The following is a 26,816-nucleotide window of genomic DNA, read 5'->3' as shown; positions in this document are numbered from 1 at the left end:
CTTATTTGTTTCTGTTGGGGTAATGGCTAGACGCAGAATCCAGTGGGGTTGTTGTATTGTAAGGGTGATGTTTACAAATGTATATTCCTGGAGGCCTGCACCAGTGTTTTTGTTTCAATGCCTTCAGTACCTGCAAGAGTTTCTGCAGCATCTCTTTAGCACTTCCTTCCTCTCAGGAAAGGGGAATGGGGAAAGGAGTCATTGTGTCTGTCATGCAGCCCACCCCACCAACCATAGCTTGCCATATTGCATCTAGACTACTACTCAGCCTTTAGGTAGGGTTGCTACCTTTTCAGATGGCCAAAGTGGGACAATTGTGGTACAGACATCAGATTTTGCAGGCCAAAACATACCCACGGCCAGTACAAGGGACAGAACTTCACTTTTTTGCCTAAATAAAAGCTTATTCTTGTAGCATTTTAGTTGCTTATTCTGTTTCTTATAACATTTAGGTGTTTTAGATACAGAATGACTGTTTTATGCAACTATTACTTAAAACCTAGGAAATAATTTTGACCTAATATTTCAGGACAGTTGCCATTCTTACAGTATTTTTGCAGGACGCAACTGCCCAAAGAGGGACTGTCCCTCGCAAAGTGGGACAGGTGGTAACCCTAGCCTTAGGTTGACAGCCTAACATGGCATCATGTTATCACACTGTTGTGAATGAACTGACACTTTAGAAGAAGGTCCTGTTTGCCAAATTCACACAGAAGATTGTAAACAACTTTCCAAATAGGAGGAATGCACAACCCACTACTCTTTTTTTTAACTCCCAAACAGTCTGTGATATTAGATAAAAAGAAAGCTTTTTAAATTCAGATTGTAGTAGAAACTAAGCAAACACGTGCCCCTTTCCCATCAGCAAACTTAGTGTCCCTGGTCTTAACCCCTCAGCAAACTTAATGTCCCTACCAAATTCTGTGAAAGGACTCTGATCATTGTCTTATCCCTGTGAACACCTTGCTGCATTGTTTGGTTTCTCTAAAAAACTTCCAGTAGAAAGCTGATCCTTTAGTTTTATCTTGGCCTCGAGTGTGTATTACCTAGGTCAGTAAACCCTTCATATGATCTTAAAGGGACATATTCTCGATCTGAGGAGGTGCTCCAATATGTTATCCATCAGTGTAAAAAAAAAGTCAATGGAGTTGGATAACCTAGATCGAAATTCTCCTTCCAAGGAGTGTTATAGAAAAGGGTTCTGGTGAGGGAAGAGGGAAAAGGCTTTTGTACCCATATGCTTCTGTTCTCCAGTAAGTCAGGCTTGTGCTGTCCAGCAGTTGGCTAGAGCTATTGGATCAGTTATATGAAGTTTTATGTCATCACCTTTCAAATAATTGCCTCAGTGTGAATTGATACTGGACAGAGAGAGAAGATGTCACGGATGCTTGTTGGCATGTCTATATATGGTAATCATCCAGAAAGTTCCCCAAATGTGCACTGGGAGGCCAGGAGTGTTGACTTTTGGCTGTCAGCCACTGTCTGTGTGAGGTGTGGCACCATATTGGATAACACATTAAAGCAAATGATGGTGTTTCTATATCTGAACGTTGTTTTTTTAGTATGCACTTTCTGGGCATCACTGATTTGTACATTGTAAAGGTCCTGCTATGGCTCCACTATTGGACATGTCCATCAAAAGGGAAAAGTTCTCTCTCCCCAAAATAGGCCATTGCTGTTATTAGGACTGTCCTGAATTTCATCTCTGTTGATGCATCCTTTCAGTAGACAAGACTTCAAATTTTAGAACTGACTTCCTGAATAGCTCAGGAATTCAGAGTTCAGGCAAGAACTTTGAATCATTTTCCTAGACTAGTAGCAACCACTACCTTAATAGTACTGTTTGTTTGCCTTCATATGAAAACGGTGTCACTGATAGCATACTGTCAGTAACTTCAAGGCCATCGCTCCTTTTTGAATATTCTGTTAATATTGAAGCCCAGTACCATTCTTTACAATGGTGAGTATCACCCTCTTTAGTCCTGTGTTCAATCAGTCCTACCTGCCTTTCAGTCTAAAGCAAATAATTGTATTGGATGCCGCTATGAAAGGTGGGAGTGAGCATTTGGACTGTTGTCCAATTCAGGAACAGTGATATTTTCATAACTGTCGGTTTCATCTTGAGTCTTTCCTTTGTGCATTATCTTTCCATTCCCTTTTTTCACTCTTTTCTAGCCTTATCTGATTGATTATAATCTCTACTAATTATCCCTTTTTTAACGGCCTCTGTTCTAGATCCATCTAAAAACTCTACAACAACTGATTTTTTGCTTAGCACTCCCCTATCAGTTTTTCTTTGTCTATACTCTATCAGTACCTTATAGGGAAGGCAGGCGCTAACCTGCAGTCCAAGCTTCTGCTTCCCCATCTCACCTTCTGCTTATCCCCATCTCACTCTTTAACATTTTCCTCCAGGGTTATTTGCTCCCAGTATCTTGGTTCATTTCCTAATTTTCACCAGTAAATCCCAACCCCCACTTGCCTATTTTCTGTACCTCTTCTTACAATTATTCTTATTGGTAAAATCTTCTTTCTCCATTCTTGCACTAGCTTAATTCCTAGAATACATTTTGCTACTTTATGATTATAATATTCTGCATAGTTGTAGATGTTCATCGTGTTACCCTGCTGCAGTCATCACACTTCGATTATCCTGCCGTCAGCCCGAATTCCAAAGTCTTGGTCTGGCGTCGGTTGCTGTCACTTCTTCCCTGATGTCAGTGCATCAGGGGTATATAAGAGGCATCCGACGCCATTTTCTTCAGTCTTTCTTGCTGCGCGGTGCCCAAATCAGAAGCAGTTCGCAAGTGCCGGTCGGCCGACACCTGAGATTTTCTATTTGAATTTCAGTCCGAAGTCTTCAATAAAGCTAAGTACCCCGGTTGGGAACATTTTCTTGCCTCAGTCCGATGTCAGAAAAAGTTAACAATTGCATTTCTTGTGGGAAGCAAATACCTCATAAGGACTTCCATTCCTATTGTATTCCTTGCCTAGGCCCAGACCACGACATCACAGGTTGTTGATTTTGCACTAGGTTTAATAAACTCACTATCAAACGCCGTTTTGACTTCGCATGGCATTATTTTGGTAGGAAATTCAATTATATCATGCCGTCGGAGCAGCCAACGACCGCTATTCTTAAAAAATGCAAGGATAAGGACAGGCAGCCTAGGAATAAGCCAGACCACGAGGCCGCAGCTGGGCCTGTCGCCGGTTCTCCAGTTTTCAGTGAGGTGCCTACGCAGCCCCTGACGACCACAGAGCTGCAACCCCAGACAGCTGCCGACTCCCACGCGGAGTCAACTAGGCCGACGCAGCCATCTTCCGACACTGGAGCAGATTTAGACACCGGTGCAGAGGAAACACCTTCAGTTGCAGAAGGTGTCTTCAGTCCGACTACTCTCACCATTAAATCTTATGCAAAACTTAAAACTCCTTTAAAACCTAAGAAAACTGTTCATCAGTCTACAGGTCAAGGCCCCATGTCTAAGAAACAGATGCTTAAGATGGCTGAAGATTTAATTACCCTTATCAGGGGTTCCCATCCCCCTCCTGATAAAAGACCAAGACAAGAGGAGGATTATGCATCCTCTGACCAGGTTTCTCTCTCCTCAGATTCTTCTGAGGAACAGGATTACACTTTTCCACCTTATGAGGATTCTGATGCTGGAGACTGTATTCCCTCAGCATCTCCCCCTGAAGATTACTCCTTTGGGGAAACATTACATACCACGAGGGAACATTTCCACTGGGAAGGCCAGGATTACTTAGATTCTAAGAAAAGGCTCCGAGAGTTCCTTCTGTTACTCCAGCACAGACCTCTTGCTATTCCTCCTGTTTTTGATATTGTGGATGATGTCTACTTGGAGTCTAGTTTAAATCCAGACTCTCTACCTCCTGCTCCAGCCAAACCAGACAGATACTACAGAGTACCTGACTCACACAAATTCCTTTATAAAAGCCCTGTAGCTGACCCAGAAACCATATCCCAGGGTCCTAAGGGAGCAAAGGCGTCTATGGCTAAAAATCCTGTGCCCTCTGAAAGAGATTCCAGAGCCCTAGATAGATGGGGAAAGAAAATATACACCTCTGCAACCCTGGCTATGAGAGCATTAAATTGCCAGTTTCACATGTTGAAATATCAACAATTTCTGATGTCTCAGTTAAAAGAAAAACTGAGCACACACTCAGAACAGCCTGAGTTCAAGGAAATGCAGGATCTGTTGCATGCAGCTGAACAGGTGGGCAAGCATACTTTACAATGCGGATTTGATTTACTGGAAGCCTCCTGTAGAGCAGCTGTTACTGGCTCAGTCATTCGTAGACATGCTTGGTTAAAAGAGCAAACCCTCCCTGACCATGTTAAAGCAAAATTATTAGATGCACCTTTACAACAGGATGTATTATTTGGTGTCAAAGCAAAAGAGGTTTTAAAGAAAATGGAGGATAAGGCTAAATCTATGCAAACGGTCAAGGATTTCTTGCAGGTACAACTCCCTTGCTTCAGCAGAAATTGGCCATCAAAAATGTGGTCCTTTCCAGCTTCAGACAGATCACAGAGGGGCAAATACAGACACCCAAGGGGCAGAGGTCAGTCACAGGGCCCTTACAAACCTCGCCAGTGGGGTTCTGCTACCCAGAAAGGAGGAGAAGACAGGCCCCAAGCTAACAGAAGGCAGACACAATGACTCCATCCTCAAACTACCAAGCAATTCTCTCCTGGCAACACCCTTGGGAGGAAAACTAGCATTTTTTGCAGACAACTGGCACATCATCACAAAAGACAAATGGGTTCTAAACATGGTCTCTCAAGGATACAGATTCCACTTTCATACCTTACCAAGGATCAAAGGAATGCCAAACCTGCCACCAAATCAATGGGCAGAGGCACAAAAACAAATTACAGCTCTCATGAACATGAGAGCCATTCAACAGGTACCTACACAGGAGCAGGGACAAGGATTTTACTCAAGACTCTTCCTAGTTCCAAGAAAGGACAAAGCATGGAGACCCATTCTGGATCTTTCAATTCTGAACACCTATCTGCAAGTACCAAAATTCAAGATGCTAACACTACAGCAGCTTCTTCCCATGCTGGGCAAGAATGCTTGGCTAGTCACTTTGGACCTCAAGGAGGCATACCTGCATCTCCCTATCAGACAAAATTGCAGAAGATACCTCCGCTTCATTGCAGGTTCAACACATTACCAATTCTCTGCAGAGCCCTTTCGCTTATCTACTGTGCCCAGGGTCTTCACAAAATGCCTGGCACCAGTAATTGCATACTGCAGACAGAGGAATTCAAATATACCCATACCTGGACGACTGTCTTATTCAAGCAGAAAGCAAGGACATTCTTTTACAGCATTTGGCATTTGTCAAACACCTTCTAAGTTGCGTAGGGTACACAGTAAACGCAAAGAAATCAAAACTAGTGCCCTCACAAAACATAACATTCCTGGGTGTCAGCTTGAATACAACTGCCCAGATGGCTTATCTCACGCCAGACAAACAATGACAACTGTCTCAATATTTCAAAATAATGGCAACAAAGACCCAACTCCCTGCAAGAAAAATTCTGCAGGCCTTGGAATTCATGGCATCTTGCATTCTACTAATACCATTTGCAAAACTGCATATGAGGAAATTACAATGGTACCTGACAAGTGTATGGACTCAGCACAGCCACAGCTTGGAAACAATGATTCCACTCATTCCCTGCCTTCAACAGGAGTTTCTGTGGTGGGCACAGGCATGTCACCTCAACAAGGGTCAGCCTTTCACCTTACCCACAGCCAGGCAAACTATGACAACAGATGCATCGGACTATGCCTGGGGAGCACACATGGCAGGACAGTGCATTCAGGGCAAATGGACTACAGATCAGAGACACCTGCATATCAATCAAAAAGAAATGCTAGCAGTACAGAATGCCCTAACAGCTTTCAAGGACCTTCTACACCCAGGACAACTACTAAGGACAGACAACACCACAGTTATGTGGTACATAAACAAGCAAGGGGGCACACATTCCTACCCTCTATGCAGACAAGCAATGACCTTGTGGAACACTGCACTGTCTTACCAGGTTCAGTTACAAGCACAATTCCTGCCAGGATAGAAAAACACATTGGCAGACGACCTAAGCAAAAACATCATGGATCCACACCAATGGAAACTAGATCCACAAGTATTTGCAATGATAGCTCAAAAATGGCGACGCCCAGACATAGATCTGTTTGCAAGCTCCCACAACCACCAACTTCAAAAATTTTGCACAAGGACCTTCCATCCATTAGCTTGGAAAGTGCACGCTCTCTCAGTCAGTTGGAAAACATTAACAGTGTATGCCTTTCCTGCACTGCTTCTTCTAGCAAAGGTACTGCTGAAAGTCAGATTAGAGAGGCCACAAATGATTCTTGTTGCACCAGATTGGCCACGCCAACATTGGTATCCAATTTTAAGGACCATGGCCCAGGGCCCACCATGGATTTTGCCACAAAAACCTCACCTGCTCACCCAGCGAGACAATCTGATTCTACACAGCCAGCTCAAGACTTTAAACCTGGCTGCATGGCAAATTACCTAAACAACCAGCCAACACCTTATGGAGGCCCAGCACCAGGAAAACCTATTCAGACAAATGGAAAAGATTTTACTCCTGGAACCAGGCTAAAAGCCTAAATCCTCTGGAGCCGAACATTCCTCAGATTCTACAATATTTAACTGAAATGTTACACAAAGGACTTTCCTTTTCATCTATTAAGATCCACGCCTCAGCAATTTCAGCTCATTACAGCACGGATCCTCCTTTATTTTCACATCCACTCCTAAGACAGTACCTCAGAGGGGCTAAGAACTTAAGACCGCCAAGGAGAGTTCCAACACCTACTTGGGATCTCAACTTTGTCCTGGAAAAGCTTACACTGCCGTCCTTTGAACCAGCTTTTTCAACTGATTTAAAATTTCTTTCATGGAAAACTGCCCTACTACTAGCAATAACCTCAGCTAGAAGAGTCTCAGAGCTACAGGCACTAATGGCAGTGGAACCTTTCCTCATTTTTCATCAAGACAGAGTTACTCTACGAACTAATACTTCCTTTATGCCAAAGGTGGTATCCAGTGTGGCCCTAAACCAAACCATTCACTTGCCCACCTTCTTCCCAAATCCCCAGAACAAAGGAGAAAGACTCCTGCACTCTTTGGACATTCACAGGCAATTACATTACTACTTGGATAAAACTAAGGCTTTCAGAAAAACTGACTAGCTCTTTGTAGCCTATGCTGCAGGATCACAAGGAAAAGCTATCTCAAAACAGACCATTTCTAAATGGATAGGACATTGCATACATTTCTGCTACACACATCATGGGAAACCAGTAACTGCTAACACTAGGTCCCACTCCACCAGGGCTACAGCTACATCAGCAGCCTTTCTCAGGGGAGTGCCAACCAAGGATATTCTGGAAGCTGCTACTTGGAGTTCAGTGCACACCTTCACCAAACACAATCACTTACCTCTTTACTCTAAGACTAGAGCTGGTTTTGCCACTGCAGTTTTGCAGGGCCTACTAGCCTCTTCTAACCCTGTTTGGCTCCACCTCCCCTCCCTTAGCTTTGGGATTCAACCCAAGTGTGATGACTGCAGCAGGGTAACACGATGAACATAGTACAGTTTTGTACCTACCATAAATGTAGATGTTCGAGTGTTCACCCTGCTGCAGTCCAGGTTACCCTCCCTCCATCCCCTCTGAACTTATCTTTACCACTTTATCCTATACTACCTCTGGTGTATTTGCTTGTACCTAAGGGTTTTGTTTTATTTTTATATAGCCATATGTGTATATATATATATATATATGAATATTATCAAGGTAATCCCTTATTTTCTGTTTAGCATTCTGCAGTTGCTCTTCTTCTTGATCTGTGAGATTCCCATTCTGCAGTACTTTATCATTTGTCAGTCTCTCTAAATGTTTTTTGTTACTTCTTAATAATAACTCTTTATTTTATTTCCACCCGATTGTTAAACTCCACTTTAATTTTATCCCATTCCGTAGCTATATTTTTCAGAAAAAAAATTCTATCATCCATAATAACTCCCAAATAATTTCCACTACCCATTCCTTAAATTCCTTTCTTTTTAACAGATAGGTGAGAAAACACCAGCATCTCATTTTTATTTTATTTTAATCATTTGTTTACTGGGAAAGTCCAACTTGGAACTAAGCCAATTTTCAGCGGAGCCATGGGGAGAAACGTTTCAGATGCATGTTTTTGTAATGTGGGAGGAAACCAGAGCACCTGGAGGAAACCCACGTGGACACAGGTAGGACATATAGGACATGCAGACTGCACAGAAGGCAGCCCAGCCGAGAATCGAACCAGAGAACCTCTTGCTGTGAGGTGACAATACAACCGCTGCACCACTCCACCATCATTACCGTGCATTTTCTTTAATTTAGTTGTTATTAGCGCATGATCCAGAAGTTAATGGATGCATATCAAAACTTTCAATTAAATGCACATGTACCTGTGAAGTATAATTTCTGTCTAGCCTAGCCCAGTTTTTGTGCCTTGTTGAATAATATGTAAATTCACTCTGAACTCCTACTACTGAATTCACTTCTTCCATGCCAAATATTTTCATAATTTTCTTTAAAAATCTACCTTGTCTTGTTATATTTTCCCTTTTGGGCCCCCATAGATATATCATCACTGCTGCAAATCAAATTCCATTCCCCAGCTATAAGTAATATTCCCGACTGAAAGCTGATTATTTCTCCCAGAATTTTCTTAAGCTGCATTATTGCAGTTTTAGATGTAATATAAATACATACCAGTATAATCCTTCTCTTTTGCCAGTAGCCCATTAGTACTACAAATCTACAATTATCTTTTTTCCCCTTCATCTATCACTATTGGAGCTCCTCTTGCAATAATGTAAGAATTCACCTTTTCCTTTGTCCCAGATATTCTGATAAATAACCATCCTGAAATCCTTTTTTTATTAAATTCCCATGCTGAATTCTTTCCAGATGTGTCTGGTATAGCATAGCTGTTTGCAGTCTGCATTTTAATATAGTTCACTACTCTTTCATTTTGTATATATCTGTGAGACCATTCACATTTAAAGATAATATAGAAAGTGTCATTTTGTTAAGAAGTTGTTATTACCAGCTGTTGTGTAACAGCTTTTTTTAAATGTCTAGTTTCAGCTTTTGTTACATGCATGCACTAATATTTGGCAGGTTGATCTTTTATACAGCTTTTTCTTGTCATATCCATTTGAACGTATGTCACATCTTGCAAAAAGTTTAGTGAAAACCCTCAAACAAAAAAAACAAACATGCTCCCAGAACACCCCTAGAACCTATTAACGTAATACTACCACACAAAATTATGTGCATCTTCAGATATTAAAGTTTAACCCTCCTAATAGGAACAATTGACCCAGAATGAGAGCCACACTCGTAGACTTGGATTAACCTATAAGGAAGGTTATCCATGCTAAGATGCATGGTATAGCCTTTCCTTCTACTTCTACTAAATGCTGTCTGTTTTTGTCTTGTCTTTATTTCTCTACCAAATTAGAAAAACACTTGAATGCTTTCATAAAACATTATCTCCTAGCTGTTGAAAGCAAGCCAATGAAAGAAAGAACTATTCTGTTTTATTGCCCCTTATCAGATTGGCTCCATAGAAGCATGAGAACCAGATAGTTGCTTATACTACAAGCAGTCATTTATTTGCTAGAGGAGCACTTTTTTATTATATTCTGTATTCTTTTTTTTTTTTTTATTTGCTTCCCCTAAAAAAAATTGTTACTAGATAAAGCAAAGGGCCTTAATCCAGTCAGTCCCCTATAAAAGAGTAGGAAAAAAGCATATCATTCTTTCTTGTACTGTGCTCCTTTGTCCAAAGTTTTCTTCTCTTTTTACATTGCAGTGCCTACATTTCTTAAAACTGAACAAGGAGAAAGAAGGAAGAATGAAAAAAACAGAGGCTCCTTTTTACTTTAGTATCCCTTTTACACTTGAAAATAACTGAGAGAACTTTATTTATAGCATACAGATTATGTCATACATTATAAAATACTACTTTAAGAGCAAAAGTTTGTTTTACTTCCAGTCAACTCTTTCTTTCCTCTTGCCCTCTCCCAAATGCTCTTCCAAACATTAATGACATGAAATAGAACATATGCAAGTTTAGCAAAGTCAAAGAAGTCCAATAATTCTAGGTTTTCGTGTTCTGTCATGTTTTACAAATGTAATTAATGCTTTGTAATCCCACATTTATTTGTCAGTTTCTGAACTGCTGGTTTTCTTTCTGTTGATCTTCATTTCCCATATCCAGCCTGTGCTTTGTTTCCAGCATACTCCTGGTTCTTCTATCGACTCTTGTGCTTTTTTCGGTCTCTCAAGCATTTGCCTTTGAAACATTGGAAAAGGTTTCACTGACACAATCTCTCTGGTCTTTATTACCAGAAGAACAAGAAACAGACTCTCCTGTTTCATAACTCACTTTTTGGTGGACAAACATTTGTATTTCCTCCTTAGCATTTTCTGCATCAAAAATATTTTGACCCTCCAGGAAAGAATAACCTGAAATAGCTGGATACAGCAGCTTTAATCTCATGCCTGTTTCTTGACATTCCCCGATTATTGGAATAAATTTACTCCTCTTCTGTCTGGTGTGTAGTGAGTAATCATTTTCCATAAACACTCTACTGTTTCCCACTTTTAGTGCTTGTTCCACAGTTTTTGTCAGAATCAACTCTTTCTACTGGTAGGATTGCATCTTTACTATTAAAGGTCTAGTTTGCTTTCTCATGGCCAGGTTTGAAGCATACACAGAATGTGCCCTTTCAGTTAACAACACCTGCTGTGGAATACTAGTCCAGTTCCTTATTTATGCTTTCATAAAATTAATAGTCTATTCCTTCCACCTTCTTTGGTACAGTAGAAAAATCTTAGGTTTTCCGTACATGCTCTGTCCTTTAATTCTATTATTTTTTGAAACATCTCTTCTTGAGCAGTCTTATACTCAGCCAGCCTTTTTCTTTATTTCAACCTTTGATTTTTGCAGTTTTATCACCTCATCTGAATGTCTGTTTAAAGCTTCTTTAATTTTTTTCCAGCCTTTTGTTATGTGAGTTGATATACTTGTTCAGTGTTTTGTTTATTTTAATCAGCTCTTGAGTACATTTGACTTATTTTTTCTTCTAGATTACTGGAAGTTATGTCCTGCACCAAAGCTGGAGTTTGCACTACTTTTGTTGAACAGCTGTAGAATACCTCCCAGTCAGTGTTTTTTTCCTCACCTTTTGTGATTGATTTTCTTTTAGGTTCTCTGCATATCTTTTTTTGCTGGCATCCAGGTAATGCACTTAATAGCCAGTTATTGAAGTTTATCCAAAAAGACAAGTTCACTGGCTCTCTCTTCAGATTTTCTGTTTTCACAGTGGGAGAGCTGAAATTAAGCTGTTACTCCGTGTGCAGCCATCTTGGAAGTCCTTGTTTCCTATGTCATTATTGATAATTTCTGTGACAATTCTTTTCATGGCCTTTGCATATGAGACTAGTGAGACATATGGGTCTGTAGTTTCCAGCATCTGAAGATGGCCCACCTTTGTGCAGAGTGATAACTGTTTCTGTTCTCTATTGTCTGGACTCATTGATGCAATGTTCTTGGCCTTGGGTAGAGCATTAAGGACCTGTCCACTAGTGATAGCAGGGGGAGTTATGTTTGATGGTATTTCCTGAGGGGAAGTTGAGGAGGAGAGAGAGAGTGGTAAAGTTAGAGATGAATTTGTCTGTCAGTAGGTTTGATATAACTTCTCGCTCAGTATAGGTGGCTCTGTTAGCAGTGAGCTCTGCATACAGTTTTGTATTGCCTTTGAGGTTGCGGACATAGATAAAGAATGCCTTGTGGTTGTCTTTTGGCGTCTGAGGCCAAATCTTCCTAAAGTTTTGCTTTGGTAGACTTTATTTGGGTTTTTGTCCACAATTCCACATAGGTAGCAGAGTTCTCATGGTTTATTGGAGCTTGAAATTTTGCCAGGTTATCACTTAGTAGAAAGTTAGCCTTAGGGGGTAGTTCCTGAACAATCCAGGGTTAGCTGGGGTTCCATATTTTTTTTTACTTCATAGGAGACAGTTTTGTGGTCTGACCTTACCAGAAAACACATTACACTAGGGGGTCTGACATTACACTAGGGGGTGTGCAGCACTGTTCCATATTAGTGTGGACCTGATCTGGTAAGTTTATGCCCTTGATCGGCATATTGAAAATCCGGTCCAGAGAGTTTGTGTTTCTGGAGGTTTGGGTTTGACTCCAGTGTTTTCAGAGATACCCCTTCCTCTTGGAGCCTCGGTGCTGAACAGCTTGGCTCTGAACTCTGTGTCAAGGCAGGATCTTGAGGAGACTGAGTTTCATTCTGTGCAGGTGGCTTTGACTCCTGATGGATTGGGACTTGGCTCCCCCATGGCCTATGCCTTTTAGGTAGTGGAGAGAGCATTTTCCACCTCTGTGGACAAATCATCCTTACCCCCCTCTGGTCAACCTTTTTCTCAGGTTTCTAATGTGGATCCTGAGCCTTTTCATCCTGTCCCATCAGGACAGCTGGTCCAGTCAAACCTGGAGACAGTCCTCATTCACGACTCTGCTGGCACTTCAGAGTTCTCCCCAAAACCTCTCACAGGAGAGCCTCCTCAGAAGTGTGTATATGCAAGAGCAGGCACTTAAATTCCCCACAAGAGTCTTTAACTGAAGACACTGATTAAGGGGAGTAGTCCCCTATATCACTCCTTGAGGACATCTCTTTTGGTGAAATACTCAGACTTTTGAGACAGAAAGATCATTGGTCTTCCAACCCCCCACCCCACCAGGAGAAATGAGTGTTTCTCGAGGGTTATGGAATCAGCTCAGCTACATCCTGGGTAGTCCCCCTGATAGATGAGATGGTGGACCTCCTCTCCCACCAGGCTTGGAAGGATCCGGATGTCACAAAATTTATCCTCAAGAGGCCAGATAAGTACCTTTTTTGTGCTGAAAGATAAGGCCCATTGGAGCAAGGGTCTCCCAGTGCATGCTATAGTAGTAGTAGTGGTCACCAAGAAAGAACTTGCTGAACAGAGTTCTTTTGTGTATTCCTCAAACAGAGAACAGGGTGCTGGATAGATTTGGGAAATTATCTATGCTTCAGCAACTTATGCCCTCAGGTTGCCGAATTATTTGGCACACGTTATGAGATTTCATAGGGACTTGATCAAAGATTTTTCCAATACAATCTCAGGGTCCTTTCCTGAGGAGGACAAGGAGATGGTTTCTTTGTAGTTGGCCACTTTCCCGTCCCTGTCAAATGTTTCATTGAGGTTAATTTCTCATGCATCAGAGGGAGCTTTGAGTGCCTCATATTTAGGAATTGCTTTAAGAAGGCATGACTGTATTTGTCTTTGACTTTGCAGAGCCCTTCAAGATGCCATTCATCAGTGTTCCATTTGATGGAGTGACCTTAATTGGCCCTAAGGTAAAGGAAGCTCTCTCTATGGGCAATCAGGATGGGAAGACATTATCTGCCACAGGAATGCGTCCTTTTATCCCTCAAAGGACTTTCACCCAGACCAGAGAGGAGGCAGAAGGATGTGGTTCTGAAAGATGCAAGGGCCTTCCCAGGAATTCCTACTGTGACATATCCTCCCCCACAGCACAGGAAGAAACTCTAATGGAAGATGTCACCCTGATGGCAGAGGAGGCCCACAACATCAGGGCTTCAGAGGTCTTTTTGCTGAGAAGGCCTTTCAGCTCCCCTAAAGGGTTGCCTGACTGCTGTACTCTGAAGGCAGTCAGAAGGTACTTAGCCCTGCACCTAGAAGCCTTGACACCCATTACCAAAAATACTTGTGTGCACATAATAATATCTAGAGTTTATTGCACCCCATTTTTTCCTTCTGTCTTCCCAACAGACCAAAAAGAATTCCAAACTTTCCAGCCAGTCAGAGGAAAGCAGCAGCCACAGAAATAAAAAGGCTGCTGAGAAAGAGTCATCCAAGCACTCCCCCTCGACCAACAAGGATCTGGAGCCAAAGAAGACGGGGGACCTAAGACCAATTTTGGAGCTAAGCAGTCTGAACCAATTTGTAAAACACTCAAAGTTCCATATGGTCACAGTGCAGTCCATTCTGCTACTGATCAAATTTCCAGATGGTGACTTTGCAGTCCATTCTGCCACTGTTGTGGAAGGATGATTGGATGTGCTTTTTGTTGATCATTTGCCATTTGATAATTTTTCAGAGCTGGAGCATTTTTTTCTCATATTTTGAATGACTTTCTCCAAATTTCTTCTTTGCTGGCATTCATCCATCCATCCATCTATCTATTCACAACCCCCTTTTCTCATTTTGCACATGAAGTTGGGCTGTTACTTCAACAGTGACAATCATCTAGAGCCAAGGTTTACGCCACTGGGTGACTAGCCCTACCAAAGTAGTTCTTCCACACCACACACTCACATGCACGAATTTCCAGTCCACCTACTGCATGTCTTTGGAATGTGGGAGGAAACTGGAGCACCCAGAGGAAACCCAAGCGGACACTAGGAGTGCATGTAGATTCAACACAGAAGGCACCCCAGCCAAGAATTGAACCAGGGAACCTCTTGCTTTGTTGGCATCCAGGCAGTATAATTAGTAGTCAGCCACTGCATGCTATCCAAACTGATAACTTTTACTTGCTTTAAAACAGTTTCTCATTTTTCACATGGGAAAACTCTAATTAACCTGTGTGTCATTGAGTAGCCATCTTGAATGTCCTTGTAGTGTACATTCTTCACACATTTTATGACCATAGTCTCCACTTTTGATTTGCAGGTGTGAGTGAGAGTGTGGGTGGGTGTAAGCATGTGTGTTTTCTTGGTTTCAAACCTAAACATACATGTTACCACTGTGTTTATCTCTAAAGATATAGACATTTGCAAGTTTTAACTTTAGCATAGTTAAAGCAGTTTATACATTTTTAAAAGGATAATTGAATATACTGTCTGATTTTTTTGTTTATTTGTTTTAATCTTTCAGATTATGTATTTTTGGAAAGAAGACTGCACTGTCCAGTCCTTTTTTCTATAAAGACATTGCTTCTCCAAAACCCACCTATGCTGAAGAAAGGCAAGATGATGAGTATAGTGGTGTGCTTGTCTCTGAAGGTGTGGTGGAAGAATATCTGGCATTTGACTGCAGGAGTATGTAAGTAATGAAGCCCAGTACTACAATTTTTTTTTTTATTATCAGAATGCTTTTCAGAGAGAATATGCAACTAAAGAGAAGTTCATCATGTTGATCACTGCTACAGTAACCTTAGTTATATGGATTATATCATGCCAAAGATATAACAGGCAGCCAGCTTCCAAAGTGTAAGAGTACTTAAAACACACACACTCCAAACAGTTTGGCAGCTAGAACTGAGCAGCCTAAAAACAATTTTGAGTGCTAAGCCTTTCAGAGCTTTCCTTCTGCTGAAGAGAGTGCTCCTCTGCAGGCATTAGACAATAAACTGTCTGCGTGTGCTGTTCCTTTGCCAGGCAGAAAAGTTTGTTTGGGGAATAAACCTTCTACGCTTAAAACATTGTTTATTGTACTTGTACTTTCCTGTTCAGAGAAGTTATTTTTAAGTTAGGTTCTGTATTTTAACTGACTGTCACAATACTTAGCTGTACTTTTAAACTAGCAGGAAGCGTGCTCCAGTTTCAAATGTAGTTTAAAGTATTCGATAACCATTTTTTCTCTAGAGACATTGTGTTTATTTTACTTTTTGGAGCTGACAAAGTGTTTGAAAGTGGTTCTTACTATGTTTTTTATGAACAAGTGATTTTAAAGACTGCTGTTGCTGTTCTGTTGCTAGGTAAATAAGTATCCTTTGGGGGTAGAAAACTTCCAAATTTTAATTTATTGTTTAAATGTACTTTCCTGCATAGGAAAGTTGATTTTAATCTAGGGGTTTGTGTTTTAACAGACAGCCATGAGACTTGGAGACTTAGCTGCCCTTTTAAAAGGGAGAACACTTTTTTCCTGTCAGTTTAAAAGCTATTAAATTTGTTGAAAACCATTTTTTTCCTGTGGAAAAAGTATGTTTATTTTAATTTTTGGGGCTGGCAAAGTGCATTAAAGAGCATTTTACTGTGTTTTTTTTTTTTTTTTTTTTTTTGTGTGGAGGGGGGACTTTTCACAGCTTTGAATTTTTACCAGCTTGTGTTCTCCAGGAATTAGGCACCATTTTCAGCTTAACCATGGAACAAACTACCAGTCCTGTAGTTGGTCCTTCTTTCATCCACAAAAAGGAAACGTTAAGCAAGTATCCTTTGTCACTTCATCAGGCTAACAGTCTGCCTCAGCCACAGGTGAGTGACTCTGCTGTGGCCACATCCTGTTCCTCAGACCCCTCATTGTTTACCCCTGGTCCCTCTGGTGTACCTACAGCCACTATAGACTGGCGGTTAGCTGCATCATCTGCGGTTGTTGGGGTCCCCTCAGTGGGCAAGGGAGAGCCACTCTTGTCAGTCGTGGAAAAAGTAACAGGGAAAACTTCCCTGTTTGGTCAGAATGTTGTACCCATCCCCGAGAAGCTGCTGTTGCCATTAATAATATTGTTGGCCCCATTTTTTCCTGTCAAAAAGAAACAGAAAGCTGTAGGTATCCACTACTCTTCAAATCTACTACTACTCCAATTTCCATAGATGTGTGTGTCACTGCCAACAATTATCCTGATAGTCTGACTGCAGCTTCTAAACAGGCATAGATTCTGTAAAATTCATCAATCTTTTACGTTTTTGTACTCTTATCCCACACCTGACTCTGCAACTTTAGTTAATTCTACTGTTAAACATTTAGATCTGATGTCATTTTCATTCATTCCTCAACTGTTGCGTTTGGATCCAATACTCTTATCTGACTCAGCCGCTCCTTAGAGATCATAGGATCCTTGACCTGTTGAACTCTTCCCTTTACCCATAATGTCCCATCAACCTAACATGCGTCAGATCTTGTTTGTCACCATTGTGAACAGACATGGAATGTGAGCTCTCACGCATTAGTACTTATACAGTCGCTGGTATTTACTTTGTGAGTTTAGTTTTATCTATTTCTTGATAAATAGTTAATATTTTATTTTTCTTTCATTCTTTATACCTCCCTTGTGCCCTATTTGCCGTTTTATTCTTCATCTCCTTTAACAACCTACTCTCGTACTCTTTGAGTACTTGCCAATACTATTGTTGGAAGTCTTTCCTTTCCCTTGCTTGTACTTTTCAGTACTGTCCGATACCATTGTTGGTTCTCCCTTTTTTCTTTTCCTTACTATTTGTTAAAACAAATCTTGCATATATTATCAATATTTATAACATTTCCCTTTCTTTGCTACTTGTTGTATTTCTTGTTTGGTAAGAAATGAGTAAACCTTTGGGTTTGAAAAAAATGTGTTATCTGGGAGCATAAAATTCTAAACTCTAATGCCCACAGGGAATATGTATACTACTTAGGCCTGATGTAGAAGTGATAATTTGTACAGGATTTAATTCTTGAGCTTTGATTGACAGGAAGAACAAACTTATTTTTAGGGGTGGTCTTCCTTCCAAATGTCTCCTTTGGTTGCTGGGGCTCAAACCTCTAAAAAGCAAGACAAAAAGGGCGACTCTCTTACCAAGGAAAAGAAGACATATAAAAGGTCACCTGATTGTCCTTCCACCTCAACTTTAGCTCTTTCTTCTGAGCCCCCTGCAAAAATTTTTAAAAAGTCAGAGACGACTCTACTGGATCCTAAGCCACAGATTGAAAGATCTCCTCAGATTCATAGCCGTCCTTTGACATTGGAGCCTATTCCTTCCAGGCTACCTTCTCCATTCCTCAAACAGTCACCCAGAAGACGCACTCTAGGCCCCCTTCTACAGCTTCATCTCTTCGATCTTCCAAGAACCTATCTGAAGCAGATGTGGATAGGATGATGATGAAGTTCCTCAGGACACAGATTCAGTATGGGAGTCCTTTCAACTTCAACCCTGTTGAGTCTTGAGAGCCTCCATCGAGCCACAGCACCATTGAGTTCTCCTTCTCCAGTCTGCTGTTCGGTTTCATAGCCATCGGATTCAAAATCCTTGGGAGCGACTACCTCATATTCGAAGATTATTGATTCTTTGACTCCTATGGCTTCTCTGAGTTGATGGGCACCAAGCACTTTGGAGTCTGAGGATTCTCAGAGTTGAACTGTTGGCAGCAGCTCCACGGCGTTGGAGTCTACTCCAAAGTTTTCAGAGCCATCTCTTCCCCTCGAAGCCTTGGCATTATATAACTCTGGTCTGAATTCCTTCTCTGTTGGGGTTATGAGAGGGCTGGGTGAACCAGTGATCCAAGAGGGTCTGATGTCCGATCCATCAGTTTCTGCTTTTCTTAGGTGCTCCACTTTTGAGTAAGTGGAGAGTGTTTTCTATATTCTTAGAGATCAGATGCCCTTGCCCTCTTCAGGTCAGACCTCCTTGTCTCATTCTGTTTCACATCCTGAGCCTCAATGATCCATTCCACCAGGACAGCCAATCCAAGCTAGTCTCCAGCCCACACATCAGGGTATTATTATTTCTTACGATACTTTCCCGGAGCATCCCACCGAGGATGTTCCTAAGAAGAAAATGTGCAAGAGGAGGCACTTAGACTTTTTCCGCAGGAGTCCCACAATGGGGACACTGATTTTGATGAGAGGAAGAGGTTCCCCAGATCATCACCTGAGGATGTGTCCTTCGGAGACATCGTGGAACTCCTTAAATAAAGAGGTGGTTGGTCACCCAAGAACCATTCTCTCCCACCACCTGCCCAGAAAACCACAGTGAAAAACTTCTCTAAAGCAAATTTCACACTCCTCAAAACCAAGGTGGAATCCTTCAAAGCCCCCGGGCCTGTGGAAAATATGGCCCAGACCGCAGAATCCTTTATAAACGCATTCTATGAACACCTTCAGGAATGCATGGATCATGCAATCCCAAATAAAACCAAGACCCAATCCTCCAAAGGCAGACAATACAATAGAAATAAGAAGCTACTACATGATAGAGCAAAATCCCAAAAAGGGAAGGCATCTCTGATCAGTATTAGCAAAAAACTACGGGCACTCATAAAATTGTCTAAGGCCAGCTTCGAGAGAAAAATTGCAAAGGACCCGAAGGATAATCACAAGTCTTTTTTTAGTTATGTTAGGAACCTGGGTGGGAATTCCCAGATATGCTCAGAATTAGTCCAAAATGACAAAAAATACACCAAATCCACAGACATTGCCAACATCCTAGCTGACCGGTTCAGTGCAAACTCCCCCCCCTCCCCACCAAAAGGGCAAATATCTATCCCAGCGGAGTGCTGCCCCCCTGACATCTCAGATGCTCAGGTAAGAGCTGTCCTCTCCAAAGCAAAAAACACAGCATCAATGGGACCAGACGGTGTCCCGGGCTGCGTCCTACATGAACTCCAAGAAGAGCTAAACCCAAACATAAAACTACTGTTCAATCTCAGCCTTACTACAGGATATGTACCCAAAGAGTGGCGTACAGCAACAGTGGTCTCTCTCCACAAAGGTGGTGCTTCAACGGATCCTGGAAACTATCGCCCCATAAGCCTGACTAGCTTGGTCTGCAAAGCTATGGAAAAGGATCATCATGGACCTCATAAATAAAGATATTGGGGACCTACAGACACTGGGTCCTACCCAGTTTGGCTTTGTTAAGGGCAGATCCTGCCTCTTAAACCTGGTTGATTTCTTTGAAACAGTCACCAAGGCCATTGACGAGGGGAAGGTGGTCCACACAGCCTACCTGGACCTCGCAAAAGCCTTTGATACAATACCCCACTCGGGCATTATAGATAAGCTTACCAGCTTAAATATAAACCCCTATGTCACTAGATGGGTTGCAAACTGGCTCAAGGACAGAACCCACATGGTTAGAATTGCTGGAGCCATGTCAGACTTCAAACCAGTTACAAGTGGCGTCCCACAAGGCTCAGTCCTGGGACCTCTCTTGTACAGTATATATTTCTCGGAGGTACAGGCCAACACGGAAGGACTGTGGCTGACCAAGTTCGCAGATGACTGCAAACTAGGCACCATAATCGACTATCCAGCCGACACAAGCATCCTACAAAAGGGCCTCATAGAAACAGACAACTGGTGCCAGAGCCATGGCCTCAAGCTAAACGCCAAAAAGTGTGTATAGTCATCCCCTTTGGTAAAAACAAAGTGCCCACAAATTACCACATAGGTGGTAATCCATTAAGTACGGAAGAAGTAATTAGGGACCTGGGGACCCAAGTTGATAGCAATCTCTCATTTGAAAACCACATGGCCAAAGTGGTTAGAAAAACATTTTATATAGCCCACCTAATCATGAAGGGATTCGCATCTAGATCATGGGAGGTCGGCGTGCCTCTTTAATCATCCCTCATCAGGCCCATAATTGAGTACAATGCCCCTTTTGGGATGTACCTTACCAGACACCTGCAGCAACTGGAAAGACCCCAAAAGTACCTCACCAAGAGGATCAAAGGGTTCAAACAGATGCCATATGCTGCCCGGTTAAAGAAACTCCAGCTCTACTCAGTGGCATACCGCCTGCTCAGAGGCGATCTGTGCCTGACGTATAAAGCCATGTCCAACCCGGAATTAATGGACATGCTGCACCTCAGAAAATCCAAATCCCATCGAGCTACGCGCTCGAGAGACTTGAACCTCAGCACTGAAATAAATAGGACATGCTGGAGAGACAGATTCATAACCCAGAGGCTCCCTTCACTCTGGAATAAAATCCCAGCCCATGTTAGGCAGAGTCCCTCATTGACTGTCTTCAAGAGGAATCTTGATGAGTGGATGGGAGATCATAGGTTTACCAAGGGTATCACTTCTGTGTCACTGTTAGACAGAGGGCACAGTATACTAACCTTGAAAAAGGGCATAGCAAAATTCATTTAAAATGGGTGGTGAAAGCCAAACACACTCTGGCTAGGCTTATAAATGCCCTAGGGCAGATAGCCTAGTATGAACCTATGAACCTAAGAGAAATCAGTGTTTCTGGAGGCTTTCATGTCTGGCCCATCTACCTCCTGGGTAACTCAACCACCCAATGAACTTGTTGATACGGTCTCTCGGCAGGCATGGAAGGAAATGGACACCATTAAGCCAATTTCTAAGAGTCCCGATAAAGTCCTTGCACCTCCCAAAGACCATTTACACTGGAGTAAAGGAGTGCTGGTTGATGCCATGGTTGTTGAGTCAGCCATGGGGAAGGAACAAGAGGAACAGAGTTCCTCTGTTCACCACTTTAACAGAGAGTCTAGAGCGCTGGACAGGTTTGGTAAGTGTGGCTATGCTTCAGTGACCGCTCTTAGGTCACTAAATTCTTTGGCATATTTTACCAGACTGCAGAGAGATTTGATCAAGGAGCTTACCAAATCTCTTTTGGGATGCATGTCCTCCAAGGAAGGGAATAGAATTTTCTCTCAGCTGGCTAATCTGCACTCAATAGCTAATTCATCCTTGAGGTTAATCTAACACTTTGCAGAAGGTACCTCATGGGTGGAGGGTTCAGGCATATCCATTGGGAGACATGCCTGGATGCTCTTGTGTGACTTTGCAGAACCATTTAAATTTTCTTTCGTTAATGCACCTGTTGACAGAACCTCACTTTGTGGCCGCAAGGTAAAAGAAAGACTCTCCAGGTGTGAACAACAGGGAAAGACTCTGTCTGCTGTTTGTGTGTGTTTTTATACTCTTCAAAAAGTCTTTCTCTGGAAGCCAGTGAGATGATAATAGAAAATGGTTTAATAGGTCCCAGAGTCCTTTCCAGGAATCATATGGAGAAAGTTCCCACAGAGGCAGAGGGGGGAATCTTAAATGGTAGACACCATCCCAGTGGCAGTGGTGGGCCACATAACCAGGGATCTAGAGATTCTTTTTCAGATAAACCCTACCAGCACTCTTGAGTGGAGGCCTGAGTTGGCCATCTGTGGACACAGTCAGGGATCATCTATCCCTGCAAAGAGAACCTGGCTAACTATCACAAAAGATCCATGGCTGCAGAGCATAATAACCAGAGGATATATTATACCATTTTCCCAGCTCCTTTTGTCAACTTCAAAGAAAATCTCTGGTGTTCCATCCAGTCAGAGGGAAGCATCTTCTCTAGAAATAAAAAAGCTGCTAGAAATAAGAGTCATCCAAGAGGACCACCAGATGAGAGAGGAACTTACTCAAGATTCTTCTTGGTGCCAAAGAAGACAGGGAACCAGAGACCAATTTTGGAATTTGGCAAACTGAATCAGTTGTTCGGTATGCAAACTTCCAGATGCTTATGGTTCAGTCCATTCTGCCATTTCTGCATAAGGACAATTGTATGTGCTCAGCAGATCTTCAGGATGCGTACTATCATATCAAATGAACAAACATTCCAGAAGATACCTACACTTCACGTTGGGAGCCAGTAATTACCAGTTCAGAGCACTGCCCTTTGGTCTCACAACAGCCTCCAAGGTGTTCACCAAGTGCATGGCAGTTGTAGGAGCTCACTTGAAACTGCTTGGATTCCACGTGCTTCCTTGTCTAGATGACTGGCTCCTGACTGCTCCAACCAAGCATCAACTGATTCAAACAAGAAGCTACTTGCTCCAGCTGTGCTGCAATCTTGGAATATCGATCAGGTACAACAAATCTCAGCTCACACCAACTCACAGTCTGGAATTCATTGGTGCTCATCTGAATATTGTCAATTAAATAGCCTCTATTCCTCTTTCTTGAATAGACAGCATACATTTCCAGGTCAAGAAGATAGTCCAGAATTCTTGGTTTCCAGCCAGACTGATACTACAAAGCCTTGGGTTCCATGGCAGTAGCAATCACCCTTGTACTGCTGGCCAAGTTCCATATGAGAATCTTTCAGTGGACCCTGGCCACTCAGTGATCTATTGTCTGATGTCCTTTATCCATGTCAATCAAAATTACTCAGGTGGGCAAGAATGATCTTATATGGTGGATCCACTCCAAGCAGCTCCACGAAGGTTGTCCCCTGGTTCTTATTCAGCCCAATCTTATCTGGTGGATCCACTCCAAGCAGATGTACGAAGGTTGTCCTTTTGTTCTTCTTCAGCCCAAGACCACAGTGACCATGGACATCTCCCAACTCTGGTAGGGGGACATTTCTTGGGAAGGACAGTCCAAGGCATATGGTACCCAAGATGCATGTCGATGTCCTGCAAATGAGAGTTCTGCTAGCATTGCAGGCCTTTCAAGACACTGTTAAAACCAGGACAATTGAGATTCAGACAGACAATATGACCATAGTCTGGTGCATCAACAAACAAGGGGGAACCAGATCTTACCCACTTTGTCGAGAAGCTTTGAGAGTATGACCATGAGCAATCTCTTCCAGTCACTTTCTAATAGCAATGCACATCCCAGGGATATCCAACAAGATTGCAGACAAATTAAACGGGTCCATTTTGATGCTATACATCTCTCAAAGTCAATGTGGTGGAGAGAATTTTCCATCAGTGGGGCCAACCATACTGCAATTTTTCTGCTTCACCCCTCGACAACAAATGCAGCAGGTTCTTTGCCCTGATCCCCCCACCAAGGGAGTCACCGAGAGATGCTAATTTCTATAGAAAGCATCTCAATTGAAGTGCACGGTTGTCCTCACTGCTTCTTACTGGCCTTGTCAGATTTGGTTTCCCTTCTCTTGTTCTCATCTTCGACATCCATCCTGGATTGTGGATCCAGCTCTACATCTCCTCTCTCATCTGACAGGCATGACTCACCAGGATATACCAGGCCTAAAGTTGACCACATGGTTTCCCCAGTTCCTTTGATTGCTAGACAGCCCAGGGTCTCCTCCCTGTGTGACACATCTTATCTTCCCATAAGGCTTCCACCAGAAAGATTTCCAAGAGTAAGTAGAAAAGATTTTTACTTTAAGTCCTAAGCAAAAAACTAGACCCCTTTTCAGCACTGATTTCAAATGTCCTTGGCTTTCTAGCCACAATTTTCAATAAAGGTGCTAATTTCCCAAGTATTAGAGAACTATTAGCAGCCGTTTCCAACTTTCAACTGGGAATAAATAACTCTACCATAGCTTCCTCTAAACTTTGCAAAACTTTTCTGAGAGGAATTTCTTTACTTAGACCCCCATTAAAAGATCCTACTCCTCCTTGGGATGAAAAATGTCATGCTTCAGGCCTTGACTCAACCTCCCTTTGAACATTTGGCTAAATCTGACCTTACATTTTTGTCTTGGAAGACTTTTTTCATAGTTGCTATTACATCCGCCAGATGAGTATCTGCACTACAGACTTTCTCTTCTAAACCTTCTTATGTAGTTTTTCAGAAGAGGTTATCTTTACAAATTAATCCATCATTTTTGCCAAAGTTTGCCTCTGAGTCTAATATTAATCAGTTCTTTAATCTCCCAGTTTTCTTTCCAAACTTCTCAAACAAAGGAAAGTATATGTTACATTTATTGGATGTGCACAGACAACTATGCTTCTACCTTCATAGAGCTTAAGGATTTAGGAAAATCTGAGTAATTGATCTGTGATGTCAGTGTTCATTCTTTCTTGATGATTGGGACTCTGATGTTCATCGTGTTACACTGCTGCAGTCATCACATTTGGGTTATCCTGCCATCAGGTGGTCCCGCAGTTGGCCAGAGTTTCAAAGTCTTGGTCCGGCGTCGGTTGCTGTCGCTTCTTCCCTGACGTCAGTGCGCCAGGGGTATATAATATGCACCCAACGCCATTTTCTTCAGTCTTTCTTGCCGCGCGGTGCCCAAAGCAGAAGCAGTTCTCAAGTGCCGGTCGGCCGACTCCTGAGATTCCGAAGTCGAATTTCAGATCCGTAGTCTTCAATAAAGCTAAGTACCCCACTGGGGAAACCATTTTCTTGCCTCAGACCGATGTCAGAAAAAGTTAATAATTGTATTTCTTCTGGGAAGCAAATACCTCATAAGGACTTCCACTCTTACTGTATTCCATGCCTAGGCCCTGATCACGACGTCACTAGTTGTCGGTTTTGTGCTAGATTCAACAAACGCACTATAAAATGACGTTTTGATTTTGCTTTACACTACTTCGGCTGAAGGTTCAATTATACCATGCCGTCGGATCAGCCGATGACCTCAATACCGAAAAAACGCAAAGACAAGGATAAAGACAGGCATCTGAGGTCCAAAACCGACGACAAAACCTCTTCTAGGCCAGTCGCCGGTTCACCAGATCTCAGTGAGGCGCTTTTGCAGCCCCTGACACCCGCTACCTCAGAGCCACAGGCCGCTTCCGACTCCAACGTGGAGACATCTAGGCCTCTGGAAACTCAAGGTATTGGGCCTACGGAAACCAATCCCTCAGATGGGTCCGGAGCTGCTGAGCAGGCATCGGCTTCTGAGGGTGTTTTCAGACCTTCACAACTTACCATTAAGACAACAGCCAAGACAAAGGTACCATTAAAGACAAAGAAACAAGTACAGCATTCTCCTGGACAGTCCTTCATGCCTAAGAAACAGATGCTTAAAATGGCCGAAGACCTCATTACTCTAATCAAGGGTTCCCATCCCCCTCCTGAGAAAAGGCCTAGGCAGGATACAGACTATGACTCCTCTGATCAGGTTTCCATTTCCTCTGATTCCTTTTCAGACCAGGGATACTCTTTACCCCCCTTATGAGGACTCTGATGCTGAGGAATCTATCCCTTCAGCCTCTCCTCCTGAGGATTATTCTTTTGGGGAAACTTTACATACCATGAGGAAACATTTCCATTGAAAAAGTCAGGATTACTCGGAATCCAAGAAAAGGCTCAGGGATTTTCTCTTATTGTCTCAACACAGGCCCCTGGCTATTCCGCCTGTGCTAGACATTGTGGATGATGTGTTCTCTGAATCCAGCTTATCTCCTGACTCTTTGCCCCCTGCTCCAGCCAAGCCAGATAGGTATTATAGAGTCCCTGACTCTCACAACTTTCTTTACAAAAACCCTTCTGCTGATCCAGAAACTATTTCCCAGGGTCCAAAAGGGGTTAAGGCTTCCATTGCAAAAAATCCAGTACCCTCTGACAGAGATTCCAGAGCTTTGGATAGATGGGGGAAGAAAGTATGCACGTATGCAACTTTAGCATTAAGAGCTTTAAATTGCCAGTTTCACATGCTTAAGTACCGACAATATTTAATGGCTCAGTTAAAACAGAAAATGCTTGCTAGCTCTGAAGCTCCTGATTGTAAAGAAATGCAGGATTTATTGCATGTAGTTGAACAGGTGGGAAAACATACTCTGCAATGTGGTTTTGATTCTTTAGAGGCCTCTTGTAGAGCCGCAGTTGCAGGTTCTGTTATTCGAAGACATGCTTGGTTAAAAGAACAAAGTTTACCTGATCATGTTAAGGCAAAGTTATTGGATGCTCCTTTACAGCATGATACCTTGTTTGATGTTGAGGCAGAAGAGGTGTTAAAGAAAATGGAGGATAAAGCTAAATCTATGCAAACAGTCAAGGATTTCTTACAGGTACAGCCACCTCAGTTTAGCAGAAATTGGTCAACAAAAAATTGGTCCTTTCCAATGTCAGACAGGCCACAGAGAGGCAGATACAGACGCCCAAGAGGCAGATCTCAACCCCAAGGCTCAAACAGACAATGACAGTGGGGCACCTCAACCCCAAAAGGAGGTGAGGAGAAGTCCCAACCTTACAGGAAACCGTCACAATTACTTTCCTTTGCGTATGCCAAGCACGTCCCTTTTGGAAGCCCCCTTAGGGGGAAA

The 26,816-nt window shown here is 42.4% G+C and overlaps 1 protein-coding gene across 3 annotated transcripts in view; it reads left to right on the top strand.

Annotated features, from left to right (window-relative positions):
* FAM149B1 (family with sequence similarity 149 member B1) overlaps nt 1–26,816 on the top strand; it is a 1,523,608-nt gene that overhangs the window by 317,572 nt on the left and 1,179,220 nt on the right. For all 3 annotated transcript variants that reach the window (XM_044056091.1, XM_044056089.1, XR_006362759.1), the window contains exon 5: nt 15,075–15,242. In XM_044056091.1, the coding sequence (XP_043912026.1) occupies nt 15,075–15,242 (168 nt within the window). The remainder of the gene's footprint in view (nt 1–15,074; nt 15,243–26,816) is intronic.

This window comes from Protopterus annectens, chromosome 14.part0 (genome assembly GCF_019279795.1).
Source record: "Protopterus annectens isolate FY-2018-M chromosome 14.part0, PAN1.0, whole genome shotgun sequence".
Lineage (NCBI taxonomy): Eukaryota > Metazoa > Chordata > Ceratodontiformes > Protopteridae > Protopterus > Protopterus annectens.
This window is presented reverse-complemented; position numbering and strand designations above follow the sequence as displayed.